General features: G+C 39.0%; 1 protein-coding gene across 7 annotated transcripts; it reads left to right on the top strand.

The window, feature by feature from the left end:
• Window positions 1–272: 272 nt before the first annotated feature.
• On the top strand, window positions 273–20,367 carry LOC6596501 (synaptotagmin 1). 7 transcript variants are annotated; one of them, XR_003408561.1, is made up of 12 exons: window positions 273–306; window positions 1,512–1,829; window positions 7,746–8,006; window positions 8,072–8,331; window positions 8,389–8,481; window positions 8,927–9,121; window positions 9,175–9,351; window positions 14,558–14,672; window positions 16,038–16,171; window positions 18,595–18,832; window positions 18,950–19,221; window positions 19,285–20,366. XR_003408561.1 is itself a non-coding variant. In XM_002021539.2 (11 exons), the coding sequence occupies exons 3-10, from the start codon at window positions 7,766–7,768 to the stop codon at window positions 18,799–18,801; spliced, it is 1,422 nt and encodes a 473-aa protein (XP_002021575.1). In that variant the 5' UTR covers window positions 275–409; window positions 1,512–1,829; window positions 7,746–7,765; the 3' UTR covers window positions 18,802–18,832; window positions 18,950–19,268. The 7 variants fall into 7 exon arrangements, 1 of the variants encoding a protein (XP_002021575.1); XR_003408564.1 differs by having other exon boundaries at window positions 275–409; window positions 14,564–14,672; window positions 19,285–20,367; XR_003408562.1 differs by having other exon boundaries at window positions 275–409; window positions 7,749–8,006.
• Window positions 20,368–21,222: the final 855 nt, after the last annotated feature.

The following is a 21,222-nucleotide window of genomic DNA, read 5'->3' as shown; positions in this document are numbered from 1 at the left end:
AGAGTATTCGTTAATTTCATTGACCAAAAATAAAGTCCGACTGCAAGGGATCTAAGACGAATACCTTGCCCAAACTTTCTCCTCCAAAGTCTCCACTCGCCAAAAGTTCTGCTCCCGCCACAGAGCCCCGACCACCCGCTGGCCGAGCACCCAAAATCGATGCCCAACCGGTTCGCTCTCTCTCTCTCTGTGTCTGTGGCTTGGCCAGCAGCTTTTTCCTCGCTGTTCCTTGAACGTGTGGGCCAAAACGCGAATGAACATCGACCGTGGAAGTTGGCTGCAGCAGTACAAAGCGCTAGGCTGAAGGTGAATGAGAACAGGAAAATTCTACAAGGGAAACGCTTACAAAATCCGACCGATAATTCGAAATAAATGATGAAATAATCAAATCAAATCTATGGAATAATTGGTAAAAAGCTAACAAAAACCCTGACAAGTGATTCTCGACGGTTATGTAAAAGGAAATTCCATCGAAAGCCCCGAAAAGTTTCCGAGCGCGTGTGTGTGTGTGTGTGCGTTGCTCTGTGTCTGTGTCTCTGTGTGTGTGTTTGCACGCGCTGACGAAAAAGGAGAACATTTTTTGTGTATCAGAATTTTTCGGTGCTGTTTAGGCAAAAACCACGAGCAAACGGACGAGACAAAAATAATGTAGGAGCCGTCTAAAGGAGATTCGAATTGAAAAATCCAATGTGCAATGCAAAAAATTTATTAGAAATCGAGAAACACAGAATGGGGCATCGTTGAAAGTGAAAACGCATGTGAGCCACTTGCTGGGTTATTGATTTTTCCACATGATTTCTGTGGCAGTGTGGTCTGAGTGCAAAAAGAGATGACATTAAAAAAGAAAAAGAAATACAATCGCATTTAATGGAAAGCGTTTTCGAGTATAATATAAATAATAATTATTAAATAAACTAAGGAAACGAAAGGAACGGAAGGAAAAGAAAAGGAAGAGCGTTCTTTATCCATTTCAAGTGTGTGTGTGTGTGTGTGTGTGTGACTGTGCGAGAGAAAAAGAAAAGAGGAAAGCTCAGGCGTTACGGCTCTAAGAAAATCTCTATCCTGAATTTGCTTTCAACGTCGTCTTTGAAGGAAAAGCGTATTTGCCAACTTAACCTCGCTCTCTCTCGCTCTCTCTTTGCCCCTACATGCACACGCACCCACACACGTAACCTTTTAAGCAAAGAGACAAAATACACACCCGCCCACACACCCACACACACACACACTCACACACAGTCGCATACGAGATTCGCTCTATCAATATTTACGCATACCATTGTATTTTGATATTACGTATTCGCACCGTTACTCTCCCGCACTCGTACTTACTTTGTCTCTCTTTCTCTCTCTCTCTCTCTCTCTCTATTTCTCCCTTATCTCGCTCTCTCGCTCTCGCTCACTGTTCGGTCCGGTGCTCTCGCAATGTTTGGTGCAAAATACACGAAATTGTCATAAATTAACAAATTAAACTCGCAAATTCAATGCAAATCGTGATAAATACAAATCAGACTTATACAAAATTCATGTGAGACCAGCGAGCCGCGGCCCCTAGCCAAAGCTAGCCACGTACCAAGGAGCAGCAGCAGGAGCAACTCACACACACCGAAGGACCCGCATCATCATCATCTTTCCTGCCCAGTCGTCGCCACTGCTGCCGCCCTTGCCCCGGAGTCACACTTCGTTAGACACTGCTCAAAACCCATCATCTAACCAGTAAAACTGACTATAAACAGGCACATTAAGTCCAAGGCAAAGCGCAGGCAGGCCCAGACTTTGATTGGGGAGAGGCATCATCGGAAAGAGCGGCAACACTGTCTGACTAGGAGGTAGGTCGAATAAATTAAACAAGAAAGGATTGGGTAAGAGCTATAATACAGAGGGGGCAGATCTGGCAATTGGTAGATTGCCACTCACAGGAGAGTAAGGACTGCAGTTACATATATCCCTAGGAGGAATTACTATTTTACAGAAAGTTAAACCAAGAAAATGCACATTCGTGTTGGATTTATTGTATTATCTTGAATTTGATTAGGCCTTGTGGTTTTTTCAGGCAAGATTAGCCTAGGATTTGTATGAAAACAACATGGCTGGATATTAGTGGTTTCCGTAGAAAAACTAGATTAAATGTAAGACCACATTCCGTATACATTATAATGAACAAGTTGTCTTCTTGTACTTGGCGTTGGGAATTTTCCATGGAAGATTCATTTCCCCTGCCGCCCAAAGCCTCTGCCCACGTTCAAGCCCACACAAGATACTCGTATCTTATTCATTACGTTCCTCTTATCTATGTCTAATGCCGGCTAAACTTGATTAAGCATCTCTTTGGCTAATTAGCTTTGAAAGACAGACAGACAGACGGAAGGAGAGGAAGCAGGAATTTCAGATATGTAGATGGAGGAGGCCATGGGGGGTAAAAAGGCTCCTGCGAAGTATGGAAACCGCACATAATAGCCAATAATCAAGTTGGGCCCCCAGCCCCCCCTCCAAGACAGACATAGTGGGACACCTACCAGTCTTTTGACCCCTTGCATAGATATTCCCCCGTGAGTGCAGTGAGTACTGTTTTTGATACTCTTATAATATATAATTTTGGAAAGCAATTTTTGGTCAATCAATGGAAAAGCGTTTGTTCAATGAAAGCGAAAAGCATAATGATGTGGAAAATTGGTTTTTCTCCTCGGGCATTCTTCATGTCTCAGCCACAGTCTTGTCCTTCTTCGCCGTCTCGTTTCGGTTTCTTCCTATTTTTTTCCCCTATTTTTTGTGCAGAGTTTTTATTTTGTTGCCTTCTCTGGGTTATGTGCGCAGTAGAGGGCAAAGAGAGGCGGAGAAAGCGGCAAAGAGAGAGCTCTCTCGCCAAAAAAGTTTAACCGATTCCTGCTCCGAAGCTCATCCAAACGACGGCGAGAGAAGCTCGGGCCGTGGGCCGTGGGACGTGCGACGTGGGCCGTGAAACATGGGCCCCCTTCCGCTTGATTCTGGTTCATTTTGGCCTTTTGTGCGTGTGTTCCACAGATGTTACCAGTAGATCTGAATCCTTTTTCCATGTGGGGGGGGCGGTCTTCCCTGTTTTTGTTTATCCATTGCAGGTAATGGCTGGCCTGTCAGTGCTCTCTAATTTGTTTTGACAGCTTGATTGTCAGCTCTTGGCATTTACGTATGTCCTGTACGTATCTCTCTCTCTCTTTCCGTGTTTCGATCTGATGGGCTTTTGGCCTCGTTTATCTACTGAATGTTTGATGATGCAAAAATTATCTTATCGCTAAACGAATTTGCCCCTAATCTACTCGTAAATGAACAGACAATTGTTGATATTTTCCTTTTTTCACTGCCACAACCCTATCACCCTCTCTCCCATCTATCATGAGTCTGTTCCACCCACTATCGCTGGAGCAGACAGCTATTCTATTTATAGACAACCGCGAAAGGTCAAAGCGCAGAAATTATTATGCATAGTAATAGAAAAAAAATCTATATAATAATTGGCTGGGATAACGACATATATACCATGCTATGGGAGGTACGATTGGATACCTTACCTCCAGGGATCATCAAATTTGAAAAGAATAAAAAAAGTTGTAACCAATCGATTTAAAACCGCATTGGACCCCTTGATTGAACTATTGATTGAGATGGCGCTCCTTGGCAGGCAAATCCTCGTCTTCTACCTCTGAGAACATCCCCATCAAAAAAGACTTGTAAGGCCCATCATCTGTAAGATATGTACTACACACTCGTCTGTATAAGAATTCCCTATGCCTACTGCACATTTAATGGTTGGCTTTGATGACCCAATTTCGAAATGGGAAATGTTTGCCCATCAGTTCTCAGTGCATATTTAAGCTCTTTTACAGGTCCTCATAACGAGGACTTACAACACCATCAAAGAGCGAGACGAGAGGCAGCTGTTGGGGCCCTAAAAGAGACTCTCGTACGAGGCGCTTGGACTGCGTAGTTTTCCGCTTGGGCCCCAGACAAATTGGCACCAAAAAATAATACATACTCATATACTATACACCTATTTGACCTGTGGGCAGCGAGTGGAACGAGAACTGGCAGACTGACAGAATTTCTGGCCTGTTCCGCAGAGCTGGTTCCGGGATAGTGCTGGCCTTCTTTTCCGCTCCTCGACATAGGCTTTTGGCGCTTATTAACATGCAAATTTGGGTTAATGGCAGGACATTATTTAGCTTGAGATTTTTGGTGCACCGGCTTTCACTTTTCAGGGGTTTTTCCAGAACAAAATGCCATTTAGTGAATCTAAAGTTCATTTCTTGGTGCGATTTTCAGACACCGTGAATCTTTCTAGTCTCCCAGCTGTCATTCCCTCCTCTTATTTGATTTCCAGTCGGCATTCCCATGAGAAAACTTCTTTAAGCTGCTTTTAAATGTATTGATTTGTGGAAAAGCGAACTGCTTGAAGGCGTGGTCAGGATCTCTTTCGAGCAGCCTGCTTGGGGCCCCCCTTCAGAGTACATTTTCATAAATTATATAACAAGCGCAAACAGCATAATTTCGCATATTTTCTATGCAAATTGCGTTTAGTCGCGCCCATATCGGCGCCTTCGAGGGCAGTTCTTGTTAAATAAACACAACTTTTGGACCCGTGGTTGAATTTTAAGCGTATTTATGGGGTCGGATGGGCAAAGATGTCCTCGGGCCTTTCCATTTAAGAAGCTCTCTCGGAGTTTTTCTCATCTCGTATAGTACGTGCAGCTGTCTGTGTGTGTGTGTGTGACGGGACTTTAGCAAGGGTATATACTCGTATATGTGTGTCCTTTGACGTCATTTGCCAAGTAAACAATTGTCGGGCAACGGCAGCAGGCGACAGGCAGCAGCCACGCGGTTGCCAGCAATTTGAAGTCACTTTGCTCCTAAATTGCTCTTATCCCAGTTTGTTGTTGGCTTCCTCTTTTATTCTCCCAGTGGGGGGCTAAGTGGGTGGCCATTATAATTTATCTCTGGCGCAAGGAGCTCTAGGGGAAACTAAAGCTGCTTTTCCTAGAAAATAAAATATGTAGGTGCAGTGGACGCAGCAGCCTCCAGCAGTGCCTATTATAATTCATCTCGAGGTCTTGTGATTTATTCAAAATACAGCAGCATCCTTTGATGGAAAATGGTGTGCATAGGTTCCGGCAGAAATAGGTGCGGGTAGTAGGATTACGAGGAGGACAATCTGCAGAAAAGTTGCTTATTTTCCTATTATACTTTTTTTATATTATCGGTGACGTCTTAACTACTCGAAAAACGTTATATCGGAGCCATTCTTTAGTTAGTTTAAGGTCTAATTCTTTTTGACAGACTGCATGTCTTCAGTTTAACCTTTGATGGATCTAAACCTTATCCAATTGCTTGAAACATAATTTTGAGTATTGTATTATATCGTTAGCGATACTAGCGGACCCTGCGAACGTTGTAACACCTTCAGATAAACCATAGAGTGATAATTAGACACTGACATATGATTTTATCTGTATGGACCATTTCGGATGGCTGAATGATAAATGATAAATGAATCCGGATTGTCCGTAACTTCGCACGTACGTCATCGCATCTTGAGCGTACTCATTCATCTGGCGAGAGCTGCATAAGTAGCTGGGAGAATGATTAAACAACCGATGTTTGCCATGTTCCCTTCAATCATTCGTCTGATCGTAACTTCGACTGATTTGTCCGACGCAGTACTGTTAAATCAATCGATGCACATACAAATTCATTGAACTGACCTTCATATTCGTTTGATTGACTCCTGAAATAGTATTGGAATGAAAGAATTAATGACTATCGTTGGTTTGCGTATCTTAATATCGAAGTGAAGCCATCATTCTCCACGACATCCCGCCAATGGGTGCATCACATGACCGATGGGTCTCGTACACGCGTTGCAAGTGTCCACCATCCCGAGGCCCTAGAGCACTATCGCGTGATGCCACATTCTCGCCCACAATTATCACTGCGACTGTATTCCAGAGGGTCTTTTGTCTGCTCTGACAAGGATTTTGCATTGCATCCAATATTAATAATGCTCATGAAGAAGATTTTGCAGTTGTTCTCTCATTTCACGTCACCAACGAAACAGATCTGAAGGAAATTCTGATTTTCGTTCCTTCGCTCGTTGTATTTCCATAGAGAAACGAATAGATTCCGATTGAAACTTCAATCCATTGCAATGTTGGCATACTACAGATCTCTCTAGGCGATTGCGGAATCTCAATCGAAAGCATTCAAGTCTTCATTTCCGACTAGTCTTCTTTAATTTACCTCATGCGTTCGATTATAATGGAAATCCTAACTATTTATGTCGACACGTCGTCCAAGGTTTGGTCGTCTAAAAGCAGGCATTAATCAAGCAAATAACTCAATATTAACTGTCCATGTTAAGGTCTTCTAAAAGCAGGCATTAATCAAGCAAATAACTCTATATTAATTGAGATTTTTTTCATAAGAGAAGTAAATAAAATTCCCAAAATTGTCCAAACCTGTCCAGCCGTTCTTAAGTGATGTAATTCTATACATTTTCCCCTCTTCAGTTACATACACATATAAATTTGTAGATTCTCCAGTTCCCCCCAGTCCCAGTGTATCCTCTCCATTCCACCACTGCCATACATATATCTTGTTTTATATCGATCCTAATACTGAATCCCAGCTATTCGAATATCTTTTCTTTTACGTACATTCATAACTATTCGTTTTATGAAGAAAAAACCATTCTAAAAGCACAAAGTGCGGTTTTGCATACATTTTTAATGGGGTTCATCAAACCCCCAAGGACCAGGACGAGTGTCATTCAACTTGCGAGTACGAGGGGTCAGCAAAAGTCTCAATTTCGCGCAGCCAGACCAGTGACAGCTTATTGTCAATCAAGAAAATATGAGTATATTTTTTAATAAGTGGAAACACAAATACCCGAGGGTCCGCGGCTTAGCTCCCTAACAATGGCAGTTCAGGGTCAAAGGACGTCAGACAACAATAGCAAAGGACCCGACTCAAGCAGATTCGCTTTATCCATAAGTAGGCTCAAATTGTTAAAGTAAGTGAAAGGCCAAAAGGAGCAAAGAACCGAGGAATAAAATATGAAAAAATTCAAAACGAGGGACTACAAGGCAGATTAATATTAATGAATTCAATTAGAAAAGAAGGCGGGAAAATTAGAAAGGAACAAGCAAAGGAAAAAGAGAAAGAAATAAGAGCAAAGTGTATAAGGACCCCCGCGAGTGTAAGCTTTTTATGTGGGTTGCTATTGCGGATACATATATATATACATATACATTTATCGCTGTGTGTGACAGAGTGCGTGCCCTTGGCATGCTGGGGATAAGCACTTTTGCTGGGTGCGTTCTATCCCAGCTTTCTCCCACCCCACCGCACCGCACCGCGTAGACGCCGTCAGCGCATTTCTAGTGTTTCAAGGACACCGCCAGTGTAGGAAAAGTTTGTAATGACTTTTGTGGGATTTCTTTGTGGCAAAATCGTCGGCATTCCGGCTATTTTTAAAACGGATGCTCGCACAATATGGAAATTGACCGCACATTAAACAAATGATGGTTAAAGTAAGAAGAATTTAAATAAAAATGGTCTAGGCTCCTTAAATTAGGTAATTATAAAATTAGAAGCAAGATCGAAGAGTCTAAGTGTGGTATGAGGCACAGAAGATACTTGGAAAGGAAAGGAAATATATGGATTTACTGGCTAGATTATTATAGGTATTATATTGTATTTTTTGTTTGTTTTTCCAGCAGAATCACAACACAACAAAATGCCGCCAAATGCAAAATCGGAAGCGGACGCCAAGCCGGACGCAGAGCCAGCGCCCGAGTCGGCAACAGAACTAGATTCCGTGGACCAGAAGCTGGAAGAAACACATCACTCCCGGTTCCGCGAGCTGGAGAAGCAGGAACAGGAGTCGGCCGCCGAAGAGGCAGCGGCAGCGGCCGCCGAAAGTCAACGAATCGCACAGGTGGAGACAACAACAAGGAGCGCAACCACAGAGGCTCAGGGTGAGTACCAGAGAAACGAAAGGAGCCAGAGATATACATATATGGACTGTGTTGTGGTGTTGCAGAATCAACTACCACCTCCTTGCCGGTCATCAAAAAGATTGAGCATGCCGGCGAAGTGGTCACCGAGGCGATTGCGGAGCGCACGGGCCTGCCGACATGGGGCGTGGTGGCCATCATAATACTCGTATTCCTCGTCGTCTTTGGTATTATATTCTTCTGTGTGCGGAGGTTCCTGAAGAAGCGAAGAACCAAAGATGGTAAGGGTAAGAAGGGTGTCGATATGAAATCGGTACAGTTGTTGGGATCGGCCTACAAGGAGAAAGTAAGTATCTGAGCCGCCATCAAATATTAGTAGTTATTGGGTTCTGGTATGCCATAGGTTCAGCCTGATATGGAGGAACTCGCCGAAAATGCCGAAGAGGACGAGGAGGACAAGCAGAGCGAACAGAAGCTGGGGCGTCTCAACTTCAAGGTGGGTCCTACCGCTCATTCCCCCAGAGCACACCACTCTTAACTAATCCCAAAGAATACAGAACTAACCAAAGCCAAACTCAGATAGGTGTAAGATGTGTGCACAGGGAAACACACACAAAGAACAAGGACCACTACTCACTCTTATAACTCTTGCTTCCCACAAGTATACCCTTATGTTTCAATCACACTCGAACTCACCCACTGAACAACATTAGATTAGACCAAAATTAGTTAGTTGTTGGCAGCTGTTAGATGTATTTCCGATCTGGGATATATCTCTCAGTGCGAACAAGCCTAAATCTGAAACTGAAACTGCACATACTCGTACAAAATATATAAACACGAAATTCCAATATCTTGAACTAACATAATCTCGTTCTTCCTCTCTCAAAATCCGAATATCCCCTGTTGTGGCCCCCTTTGTTCGATTTTGTATCTTGCAGCTGGAATACGACTTCAATTCGAATAGCTTGGCCGTTACGGTCATACAGGCCGAGGAGCTGCCCGCCCTGGACATGGGCGGCACTTCGGATCCCTATGTCAAGGTCTACCTGCTGCCGGACAAGAAGAAGAAGTTCGAGACCAAAGTGCATCGCAAAACGCTGAGTCCGGTCTTCAATGAGACGTTCACCTTTAAGGTAAGGAAGGAGCACATCCACTCTTGGCTATGGTATTTAATGGTCGATTCCAGAGTTTACCCTACGCCGATGCCATGAACAAAACGCTCGTGTTTGCCATTTTCGACTTCGATCGCTTCTCCAAGCACGACCAGATCGGCGAGGTGAAGGTCCCTCTGTGCACGATCGATCTGGCGCAGACCATCGAGGAGTGGCGCGACCTCGTCAGCGTTGAGGGTGAAGGCGGACAGGTATGTAGAGCTGGGCCCGCCACAAGGCCGGGGCAGTCGAGGTCGAGGGGCTAGGCCACGTCTCGTACATCTGTCCAGAATATCTGTAACTCTCTCTCTCTCTGTCTATGTATAACACTCGGTGTGCCTCTAAGTTTTTTTTTTGATTTTGTCCAACCAAAGAACGAAGTTAACCGTTATCTGTGTCTTATGATTTATTGGGTCTGTTATTTGTTTTCTCTAAGTTATGCAAGTCCTCTCCAAACCGACGACTGAGCAAGCAGTGCAGTCTTCTGTTCTTAAGACGATTGTGTTTTGTGTGTATACGTATTTGCATTGCAATTTCAATCGGAAGTCGACAATCGATAAGTCGATAAATACTCGTACAGCAGAAAGCAATCAATCGCTCCAAGACGATCCAAGTATTTCCAAACCGACCCCCGTCCTCGTTAAAGTACATGGAACAAAAACAATTACAAAGAAAACTCTCCAGAACAGAAACAATATCAACAAAACAATGAAAACTCCTTCTTCGCGGAACAGACAAGCAAAAGTTTATCGAATCTCCTATGAAACTCCCATGAAACACACCCAGTTCAAAATGCAAATATAAAAACATGAATCAAAAACGAATAATATAACGATGCAACAACAAAAAATCCACAGAAAACAGACGGGGAGAATCCAATTCGGAAATCACAACTGAATTTGCTCCTCCCCTACCCACCCCCCCAACCCCCCAACCACCAACTCTTTGACAGCATTATGATTTCCCTCTCTACTCTGTACTCTACTCTACTCTACAACTACAGCAAAAAATAAAACTCTAAATTTCTCTTTCTCCAATCCCCCATCCAAAACAAAAAACAAAAAAACAAAAATTGTTTTCGAAACATATAATCTCTTGTTTTCTTGAACTTTTGTAGAAGGTAAATACGAAACATACAATAATTACAAATCTTACAACAAACCAAAGAGAACTCTGTTACACTTTTGCATACTTGATTTGAGTTTATCATTTGTACCCTCCAACCTCTAACCCTCTAACCCTCTAACCCTCTAACCTCTGTATAACCTGCTCTCTGAACTGTCGCTCTTGTACATGAAATCTGTCTATAATAATCATTGTATCCAAAGCAAACTCTAACAATACTACTGCATATCTTCCAAACTTCTTTGTCTGATCATCCTAATCAATCACTTTCGTCTTGAGCGATTGTTCTTCTTCTCTCTCTCTCTAACTCTCTCTCTATATATATACATTCAATACATACTTATATATCCTGATATATTGTTATGTCTGCATTCTTTCTCGCATCATTAATATTGTAGTTGAATTTTTGTATTGATATAAGCAATTTTGTCTATGTTTGAGCTGTCTTGTTTGCAACGAAATACTAACGAATAGAAAGGCATTTTCTGATAAATGTTTTCACATTTCCATATATGCAAATAATCACACTGCAATATTATTTTGCTGAGAAAATCTGTGGCATAAGAAAAAAAAACAAACGCAAAAATCAGCGTGGCTTCTTCTCCACCAGAAACCCCCTCAATCTTCCTTCATTCTTCCAAATGTTATTGCCTTTGTCGGGGCCCATTGCCACGCTGCCCAACTATCTCAAAAAGTATCTCTGAAACACTAATCACACACTAATTTTTGTTTGCACTTTAATTGGAACAATTTAACGCCGAAAATACTGGAAACTTTTGCATATCTTTCTTAAAGTAGTACCAACTATTGCACCCCCCGTTCTTTGCATAAAGTCCGTCAAACTTTTATTACATAGATACAAACATAATACACTCACTCAGACACCCTCTATTTCTCTATCTAACACGCAGACACAGACACGCACAAAAGAATCTTCGAAATAAATAATTAAATTAAAATGTTGTAAAATATTTGCATTGATTTCATTGAATTGGTATAGTGATGATATGAATGCTTTGAAAAGATCGGACACAGATACACTCCCACACAAATGCAAATACAGATACATAATACACACACACACACACAAACACAGAAACACAGATACAGTTTCAGCAAAAGCTTAAAGTTTTCGCCTGTGAATGCCAGACTGGAAAATAAAATTCATAAGAAAACGAAGATAGCCGACATGCCTATACTCTTACTGGATTACTCTTTAGCTCTTAAGCTAATCTTGTTCGAAAATGTGTACAAATCCAGCAAGTGTATAGAAAACTGTCGCATAAAGTCGATTCTCGGTGCAAGGAAAACAATCCCCAGCTTTACTGCCCAGAGACAGCAATTATAACTTTTTCTCTATATATCTAATAAAATATAAAACAGTACAACAATAGTTTAGCAACACTGCAAAATACCTATTGAACCATTTACTACCCTACTGCATGTTTTCCTTTTGCTTACGACTAAATACTAAATACTTATATACTATATGATTCACACTAAGTATTAGAATCGAATACTCCAGACACACACATACAAACCCAGAACACGGACACGCGACCAGCAATTGGTTACAGAAAATACAAAAAAAACAAAAAAAAGAAAAACATTTACTTTTATACCACAAGAAATACTACTCGTACTTATCAAAATTATGATGGATATGGAATTCAAAAATTTTTAATATGCTCTTCATTTTTCTCTTTAATTATTTTTGAACGTATCGCTAAAAACCAAACAAACCAAAAACAAAACCAAATCAAAAAACCTGTTATCACAAAATTCGATTTGAAATTACTTGAAAATTTCCAAACTGTACTCGAACTCGAACTTGAACTCGAAATTTTTGACTCATGCCATGGACAAATCAATCCGAAACCTGAATCGGCCTGAAACATGTAAGTATACGAATGGAGAGAAGAAAACTCATTATTATCGTTATTTGCTTTGGTTGTTGTCGTCATAAATGTGTTCCCAGTTCTGTTCGTTGTGTTTGTGTTCAAATTCTGTTCGACTCGACCAGCAAAATCGAATCAGGATCCTGAATGCTGATTGCTGATTGCTCCCTCTGAGGAAGGACAATAAAAAAACAAAAATATGCATATAATACGCTTCTTTGAACCTTAAACTCTTGTGCTTAGCTCTCTGTCACTGTCTCGCCCGATATGTGTATAATGTAATTATTATTAAAACAAAATTATCTTTTTCGGTTGCATACTCGTATTGACTTGTTTGTGTGCTGTAATGTTTAAGCAGAGCTTCGATCTTCGACAGTCAAATACCTCAACAACAAATGCTCGACAATGTTTTTCCAGTTGTACTTTTTGGTTTCTTTCGATTTTTGATTACATACGTATTTTCGTTTCCATTGAACATTCACCCAACAGTCAACAATTAAACAACTCGTATCTCGTATTTGGAGAAAATGCCAGATACCAAAGCAAATTAAATCAGATCAAGTCAAAAATAAAAAAGAATAATAATCAGAATATGACTCCAATTCCAAGACTCAAACTATTTAAAACAGTTGCGGTAAGTGACTCCGATCTAAAATCTATAACTTCACAATAACGCTCGCTCGCTCGCTCTCTGTCTGTCTCGCTCGCTCGCTCTCTGTTTCTGTCTCTGTCTTGAAACTTTTTTAAATAAAACACACAACCACATATACTACCGTATAGCTTAAAACAACTAACTAAACAAATACCTAATATAGTCCAGCAACTAGAATTTTCATTGCCCGGGCTAGTTGGGCCCTTGGAGAGGTGAACGAGGAATTGGCAGATCCGATTGGCATTGGCTTGTGTTTCGAAAGTCCAAATTATGAATACCATGAACCACTACTGCAAGCGGCTCGAACCAGCCTATGGTCATACATACTATGTTTATATACTCGTACTCGTAGAACTCTGAATCTAATCTAGCTAGAACTTTCATTTGTACGATATGCGAGTATGGTATGCCCCTTCATGTACATAAGAATCCACATCTCTATTTCTCTATATACATACAATATATACATATCTATATATTTACACTCTTTTTTTGGATATGCCTCCGAAACGGGTCCATTAGAACCCCTCAAATTAGTTTCTATTGTACATACAAGATCGGTTCAACTATGCTTGACTTCAAACTATTTTATCTTCTCTATCTATCTTCTCCTAATCTAATACCAATAATGTCTAAGAAACCATTTTTGAAACCAAATATTTTTGCATTTTGTGCAGTCGGTTTTGAGCTGGGTGTTATTAGACGAATACCGTAAACGAGAACAACGACATACGAAACTCAAGAACCCAGAACCCCAAGATTAGATCTTGACTAGACTATAACTCAAAGTAAAGCTGTAAGTTTTGGTATGATTATAAATAAACAATACATAATACACTCGGTACCCAGAATACAGGAAACTTCAACATTTGAACAATATCAATTAGTTTTCTTTCAGTTGAATTATTTTCCTTGGTTCCTTAACTCTTCCTTTGGATATACAATACAATACAATACTCGATACTCTTCTCTCGATACCCCTGTATACTCGTACACGCGTGTATATAGATATATGTTTACGTTTACACTTACCAGAATCGAAGCTCTATGACTATGACGTGCAGTAAATGTTTTAAATGTAATTTTTTGTGGCGTTTTCGTTTTGTGTCGATATAACCATGAACTATTCGTAAACCTTACGTACAAATTGCTTACCAATCAATCAAATAAATATGATATAATATAATATAATATAATATAATATAATATACTGTACTGTACTGTTCACCCCGCCCCCAAATCCGAAGTGTGTTTGATTTATCCTGATTTTCTTGTTTATGAACTGTCTTAATGTTTTGTACCTGATATCCTTGGTTGTTATTACATATATAAATTGATATTGATATTGTGTAACTGTATAAATCTATTTTATATTTTTTGGTATACTCCGAAGTGTATATCTCAACAATTTCAATGCTTCCTATATTCCATGGGTATATCCAAATACCCAAGTATTACGATCCTAAACGGATCTAAAATGAGTTTAATCTTTTAAGTGCAGAATATCTAAGAGCTGCAGTACCCTCTGTTTGAACCCTGCCATAGTGCCGACCCAAACGAATATAGAAACGCATATATAACTTATATATAAACTATACTTTTGTGTGGATATGTATTTAACTGTACCTCTAGTCTTTATGTGACATGTTGCTTGTTGCAAACCGTACCGGCCCCGTAGCGAAACCTACTAATCACAACCCCACTCTCGTTTCTCCTAACTCTTCTTCGGATCTCGCCAAACAGGAAAAGCTGGGAGACATCTGCTTCTCGCTGCGCTACGTCCCGACTGCTGGCAAGCTAACCGTCGTCATACTGGAGGCCAAGAACCTGAAGAAGATGGACGTGGGCGGACTGTCTGGTAATATGGAGTGCTACCGATGCGCTGTCAGGACTGGGGCCAGGGCCAAAGATGTTTTTGTTGGGCTCCCGGCGGTTCTGGCAGCGTTTTTGTTGTTATCTGTTTGTGTAATTACTTAGATGTGTGGAGTTGTACCTCGTTTGGTTTTCCTTTTGAGTTGAATCATTTTCCTTTGATTTTCAAACGTCCAAGGCAATGCAAACGCCAAGGCAACGTTTGCTCGCAGAAAAAAAAAACAACAAAAAAAAACAAAAAAGAAAAAAGAAAAAGTGCTCTGAGAGCCGAGTCCAACCAATTTTATTCCAATCCAACTAATATTTTGTCAACTTTTCAACTATCAAATAGCGCCAACTTTCTCGACTTGCATATTTTCCCGTATTTGTCTTGAATCGCGTACGCTAAAATTCAACTAAATTCATTTACTCTCAAATCAATACAAAAAACCAATACAAATGGATATATTTTCGCCCGGCAACGTTTCCATACCGAAATCTCGCACAGTTTTTACTTACTTGTATGCCTGGCAAACCGAAATAGAACCCAAAATCGAATCAACTAAAGCTCTTTCCGAACCGAAAAGACCTGTCAAAATCTCGCTTGCTTTTAGCTTCACTTTTGCATGTAATCTAACAATTTGAATTCAATATTTTCAACCTAACACTCGACACCGTTTCGGTTCCACACCGAAGAAACAAAACGTTGCCGCTGAATATATCCAAACAATTAAAGTTCTTCTAGGCTTTTACAAACAACAGAACATTTTCCAGTATGTTTTCAAATGCTCGAACATTATTCGGATTCCAAACAAAATTCTTACTAACAAAATTTTTCAAAGAGCAAATATTCTTTTTATATAATTTACAATTAAACACATTTGTATGCCTTGAGTTCCAAGAGTTACTGTTTCAAAAACAAAAACCAGTATACAGTATACAGTATGTAAATGATTTTAAATTTGTGAATTAATTTCCAAAGAGAACGAACGAAAGGAAAACTGTTATTATTCTTCTACTACTATAATTGCAATCCAACGAGACGAGCAATTATCGTTTATGAAATCTGAATAGTGTACGGGTTTTTACTTTGGTTCGTTCCTCTCGTACGAGTTCGTATTATCGTTTTAGTTTTATGTTTGTTTTGTGTTTGCAAAGTAAAAATTTGCCAAAAACCTATTCTATATATAACACGTATATAATTATAATTAACCCAAGTTTTTTGCGTAAATTTCTTATATGTGTGTGTAAAGCAAAAACCATAAAGAAATCAAGAAAATGTGTTCCTCAAATTGTTGCAAAAATTTTACTTTGTTATAAAAACGAAAAAATGTTTTCTTTTTCTTTCTTTCAATTCTTTCCTATATTATAGATCCATATGTGAAAATTGCAATCATGCAAAATGGCAAACGTTTGAAAAAGAAGAAGACAAGTATCAAAAAATGCACCCTCAACCCTTACTATAATGAGTCGTTCTCATTTGAAGTACCATTTGAACAAATACAAGTATGCGAGAATGTATTATACTATCCTATAAAAAACCACAACTACTACTACTACTACTACTACTACTACTACTACTCTACTACAACTACCTATACAAACTTACCTACTACTACTACTACTTATACTGTTACTGCTGTCCTCTTCTGAACTATCTATCATACAAACCAAACCAACCGAGTTTTGAGAACCCAACCTCCCTCTCAACACACACTAGCCTCTTACGTGCAATCGTTGTTGTTACCTATACTATATATACTATATATATATATATATATACGATATATCCATATATTGAATACTTGTATTCCAAAAGACAACAACACCAACTCTAAACAAACAAACCGAACACGTTTAGTGCCAATTCTTTCGTATTACCCATAAAGATATCTATAAACTCCCCCCAAAACAAACTTAACCAAACCAAACCAAAACCTTGTGTTCTATAAGACCTATCAAAAACGTACTCAATGTTCAATGTTGTAATTTAAAATTTAAACCAAAATTTACTAAGCTTTTTTATTTTTTAAACGCTTTTCTTACGGTTGTAAATATTACAAAAACAAAAAACAAAATTATTATCAATCCAGCAACAAAAAATAGAAGAAGCCGGTTGAAAATTTGTTGTTATGCTTTAATTTGAGTAGTTTGGTAAAATGATTTAAAAAAAAAAGCAACTTTTTTGTTAGATTTGTATCAGCCTCGATATGTGCTTAGACCAGCCGATTGGGTTTCTGTTTTAGTTGATAAATGTGTATTTGAAAGACAATCTGGTAAAGGATAATTATAATAGCAAATACAGGCATGCCCTAGGTCTAGGTCTGTTCCAAAAAAAAAGCATTATAGACGCCCAGCCCAACTCGTACACACAGTCCTAGACACACAGTCCAGTTGAATGGAGAGCAAGCAGTAGTGTGCCCGCTTCGGTCTCACGACTCGTGCAGAGCCGCCCTCAGCCAAGCAGCCGAGCATTTTAAGCAGTAAAGCATTCAAGCAGTCTAGCAGTTAAGCATTCAAGCAGTCAAGCAGCCAAGCAAGAATGTGCACGTGCCCACCCACACACTACGCTCACTCCAAGAACAACAAGAAACAAGAATACTTACTTAAACTACTCTTTCCATAATACAAACTATCGCAAACTCCCTAACTCAGCGGCGTCAATAATGCACCACGAAAACACGAAGCGAAGTGGGTACATTATTTTGACACTGTCTTCTGATTTGAATATCGAATACCAATCGCACCACAACAGCTACAGTACAAATACAGAATACACAATAAATACCAAATGCCACCACAGAGAAGTATAGCGTATCCATCACCATAAAAACCAAAGAAAAAACATAATAAATACCACCATAAACCACATCTTGCCAAACAATTTGGAACGATCGAACAGCAAAGTCAAGAGGGAGAACTCTGTTTCGGTTACGTGTGCTTGTGCAAGAATATCAAATCTCCCCCTCTATAAGTAGGACCCCCCATGCTGACAAAAGAAAAACTACGACGAATGGGATTGAATATTATACATTTTCGTTTACACGTATTTAATGAACATTTTTCTTTTTGCCACAGCTTTAATGAAATGCTATCGAGTTTCAAGAAAAGTAATTTGTTCATTAGTCCCCGCCGAGGTTTAAGAAAAGAGAAGAGATATATGTATACTCTTATCTGCCAACAGATATCATCATCGACAAAACAACCGATTCATTTGCTTCTCACCTTACGCTGATCGAAAGCTTTTAGGAATTAGTTTTGAGTTTTCAAATTGTTTGTTGTTTTATGCTGCTCATCCCTAGCTTTAGACATTTGCATGTTCTGCTTGATACCTCACCATCCCACCAAAATACCATACAAGAAAATATACAAAAAATACTCGTATATACTCCACAGCAAACATTTCCGTTTCAAGGAGCTTTTTGTAATGCTTGAAAGCCTTTAGATGTGTTTACAAACAAAATAACCAAAGAACCCAAAGCTTGTGCAAGCCCAAGGTCATCGAATGAAGATCGAAGATGAATCGCATCGCCCACCGAATGATCTCAACGATCCCAAGAGAACTTCTGAAAGTCTGAAGTAGCCTGCACCATATCTTATATATACAATATACAGCACTCAACCGCCAAGCAATACTCCACGTAGATAAGACCTTTGTCTATAACTTCTATAGCTTCCCAAAACAGCATTTTGTAGTGTCTGCCTGTTAACCAAACAACAGATCCCACTGCTCCCCAGTCCAGCCCAGCCCCAACCAACCAAAACCAAACAGAACACGTATATCGAAAATAACAAAAAGTTCTTCTAATCAAAAGCGAAAACCCCACCCCACTCAGAAAAAGAGACCGTTGAAGCAGCTCAAAGCCAATTACTCAATACTAATGCGAACACTTTCCCCTTGAACACTTTCCGCTAACACTTGAATATAGAAAATCTGTCTCGTTGTGACCGTTGTGGACTACGATCGTATTGGTACCTCTGAGCCCATAGGACGCTGCATACTCGGCTGTATGGGAACCGGAACTGAGCTGCGCCACTGGTCGGACATGTTGGCCTCCCCGCGTCGACCCATTGCCCAGTGGCACACACTCAAGGACCCCGAGGAGACCGACGAGATACTGAAGAACATGAAGTAAAGCGCTACATGGCCATGGCTGACAAATGCAGGTGGGCTGACTATTCACATTGTACACAACATTGTACAAAGGGCAGCCCAAAGGGGCTGCCAATCCCATAAAGTATTTACTCTTGATCAGAATGAACAGCTACTTTTTCCAATTAAAGACTTACAGCACATCTATCAAACGTATGAAAATAACCAAAGAAACCACATAAGAAAGCCGTCAAGCATAGAAATCGATGCATCATCAGCTCTAACTGATCTAACAGATCCTCCTGATCCTCACCCGGAACGACAAACAACAATCAAATGAAATATCGTAGTTAAAGCAAATTGTTCATCTATGCAGTTAACCCACACATACAAAAAAAAAAACAACACACACACATACACACAGGAATCAAAGCCGATTTAATGATAACTTTAGGAATATAAGGTATATCTCATTGGTTGAACAGGAAAATGAAATGAAAACATAAAACTAATGAAATGTTTCCAGTAACCGAAATGATTTGGCTTGGACACAGTTATATATTCGTGCGAGTGTTCATTTCCAGATCTACTACTCGCAGGACCTTATTGTTGTCACTGATTGCGATTTTTCCAAATAAATTAACGCTAAAATGAATACAGAAATGTTCTACATACTCAGCGTATGGACGTATGGATAAATTAATTAAACAAAACGGAAGTTGTGGGGTATCATTTTAAAAGTTAAGTTTCATTCGATTTTAAATTAGTCCAGCGACAAAGTGTCGGAATCTAACCAGTTTTCACTTTGCTTTTCAACTGTTGAAGGATTACTAGCGAATAATATTACTAATGAACATAAACAAAGGCATCACAACTGTTATGTAAATTATTTATTATGTTTAAATTATGAGAATGTACTTAACTGTGTAAGTATAAATCAACATATATGGATAATAGACAAAGAAGCAACACATGACAGACATATGAAACAGAAACAGAGGAAGGAAAGCAGAATCATAAATTATATATATTATACATATATAAATATTATGTAACCCTTGCATAGACTAATGTTATGTATGTATACACAGATCTGAGTTTTGAAGACCTAACAAAATCAGACGTATATTCGTAAGTAGAGAGGAAGCCCCAAAACCAAAAGCAAATAACAAAAGTTAAACTTTAAAGCGTGATTTCAATGGAATATATCATCAGTTTAATCTTTACAAAATATCGAACATTTTGCACCGTGGATCAGATTGGAATCTTTGTTTTGTGTTTATTTATATTAAAGAATGTTAGGTAAGAAGAAGTACTATATTACGGCTCAGTTTTTTTTTAGGGAAAACTCATTTTCTAACGCGAACTTTTAACCTTTTTTATTTGTGGATCTCCTGATTAAAATCTTCATTTATTTTCGACTAGAATCTATCCCTTTGTTGCTCCTTCGACTCAAGTCTTGAGGTTTCTACATTTCTTCGTTTTGGACTCTACCACACTCAATAATTTAGAAATCATTATAGGACCTAATGAAAATATACATACTAACTAAATGATTATGGCAAAATGTTAAAACAGAAAAAGAAATATTAAGAACAATAATAGTTATTACTATTTATATTATATTCAAGTATATATATACGACATCTAAACAATATACATTTATATATACTTATATAACATAGTGCTCTTGCTGCACAAGCCTACTAAGAAATCGGATCTTTTAATATGGCCCGCAAAAAGAACTTCTATCTTCCTATAGAAACAGTCTCAGAGTTGAATAGGAGGCAAGGGCAGCGCGTTTCCAAGGGGAAAGTCGGGTATAAATTGAAAAATTAAAAGTGAGAAAAGAGAATAGGATGAGCCATAATTTTCTGATTTTTTCCATATTGAAAGTAATGAAATTCCACTAATAAATTAGATGTTTTTTGTCCTGTAAATGGTATATTATGTAATGGTAATGATAATGCGTAGTTAGGGATCGGTGTATCCCCTGTACACACACCTACACAGTTGTAGTTATGTTCACCGAAACAGCCAGAGATGCATACAAAATATGAGTGCACACAAGATGCAAATGCAAATAACAAATATTTATGTAATATAATTCATCTAAATTAAAAAAAAAAAAACAAAACAAAAAAAAAACAAGTCGAAAAAGAACTCGAAATGGGGGACAAAGCTCGATGGAAGACAGGAAAAACAGATCTATAAGAAATTACGAGCATTCTTCAATACAAAAATTAAACAAAATAAAGTACTTTGCTTTTCCAAATAGTTACTGTAAATTATCTCAAAACCCAAGAACAAAGACACAAAGACACGAAATAAATCTTAAATAACAACAAATTAACATAACCTAATCACAAAAACAAAGACAACAACAACAACAACAACAACAAAGAGAAACAAACTATATATACTTGCGTATTTAAACAAATTATATGAAATTATATGAAATGAT

This window comes from Drosophila persimilis, unplaced genomic scaffold (genome assembly GCF_003286085.1).
Source record: "Drosophila persimilis strain 14011-0111.01,24,50 unplaced genomic scaffold, DperRS2 tig00000124-arrow-pilon, whole genome shotgun sequence".
Taxonomy (NCBI): domain Eukaryota; kingdom Metazoa; phylum Arthropoda; class Insecta; order Diptera; family Drosophilidae; genus Drosophila; species Drosophila persimilis.
Note: the sequence above shows the minus strand (reverse complement) of the source record. Positions and strands in the feature narration are given on the sequence as shown.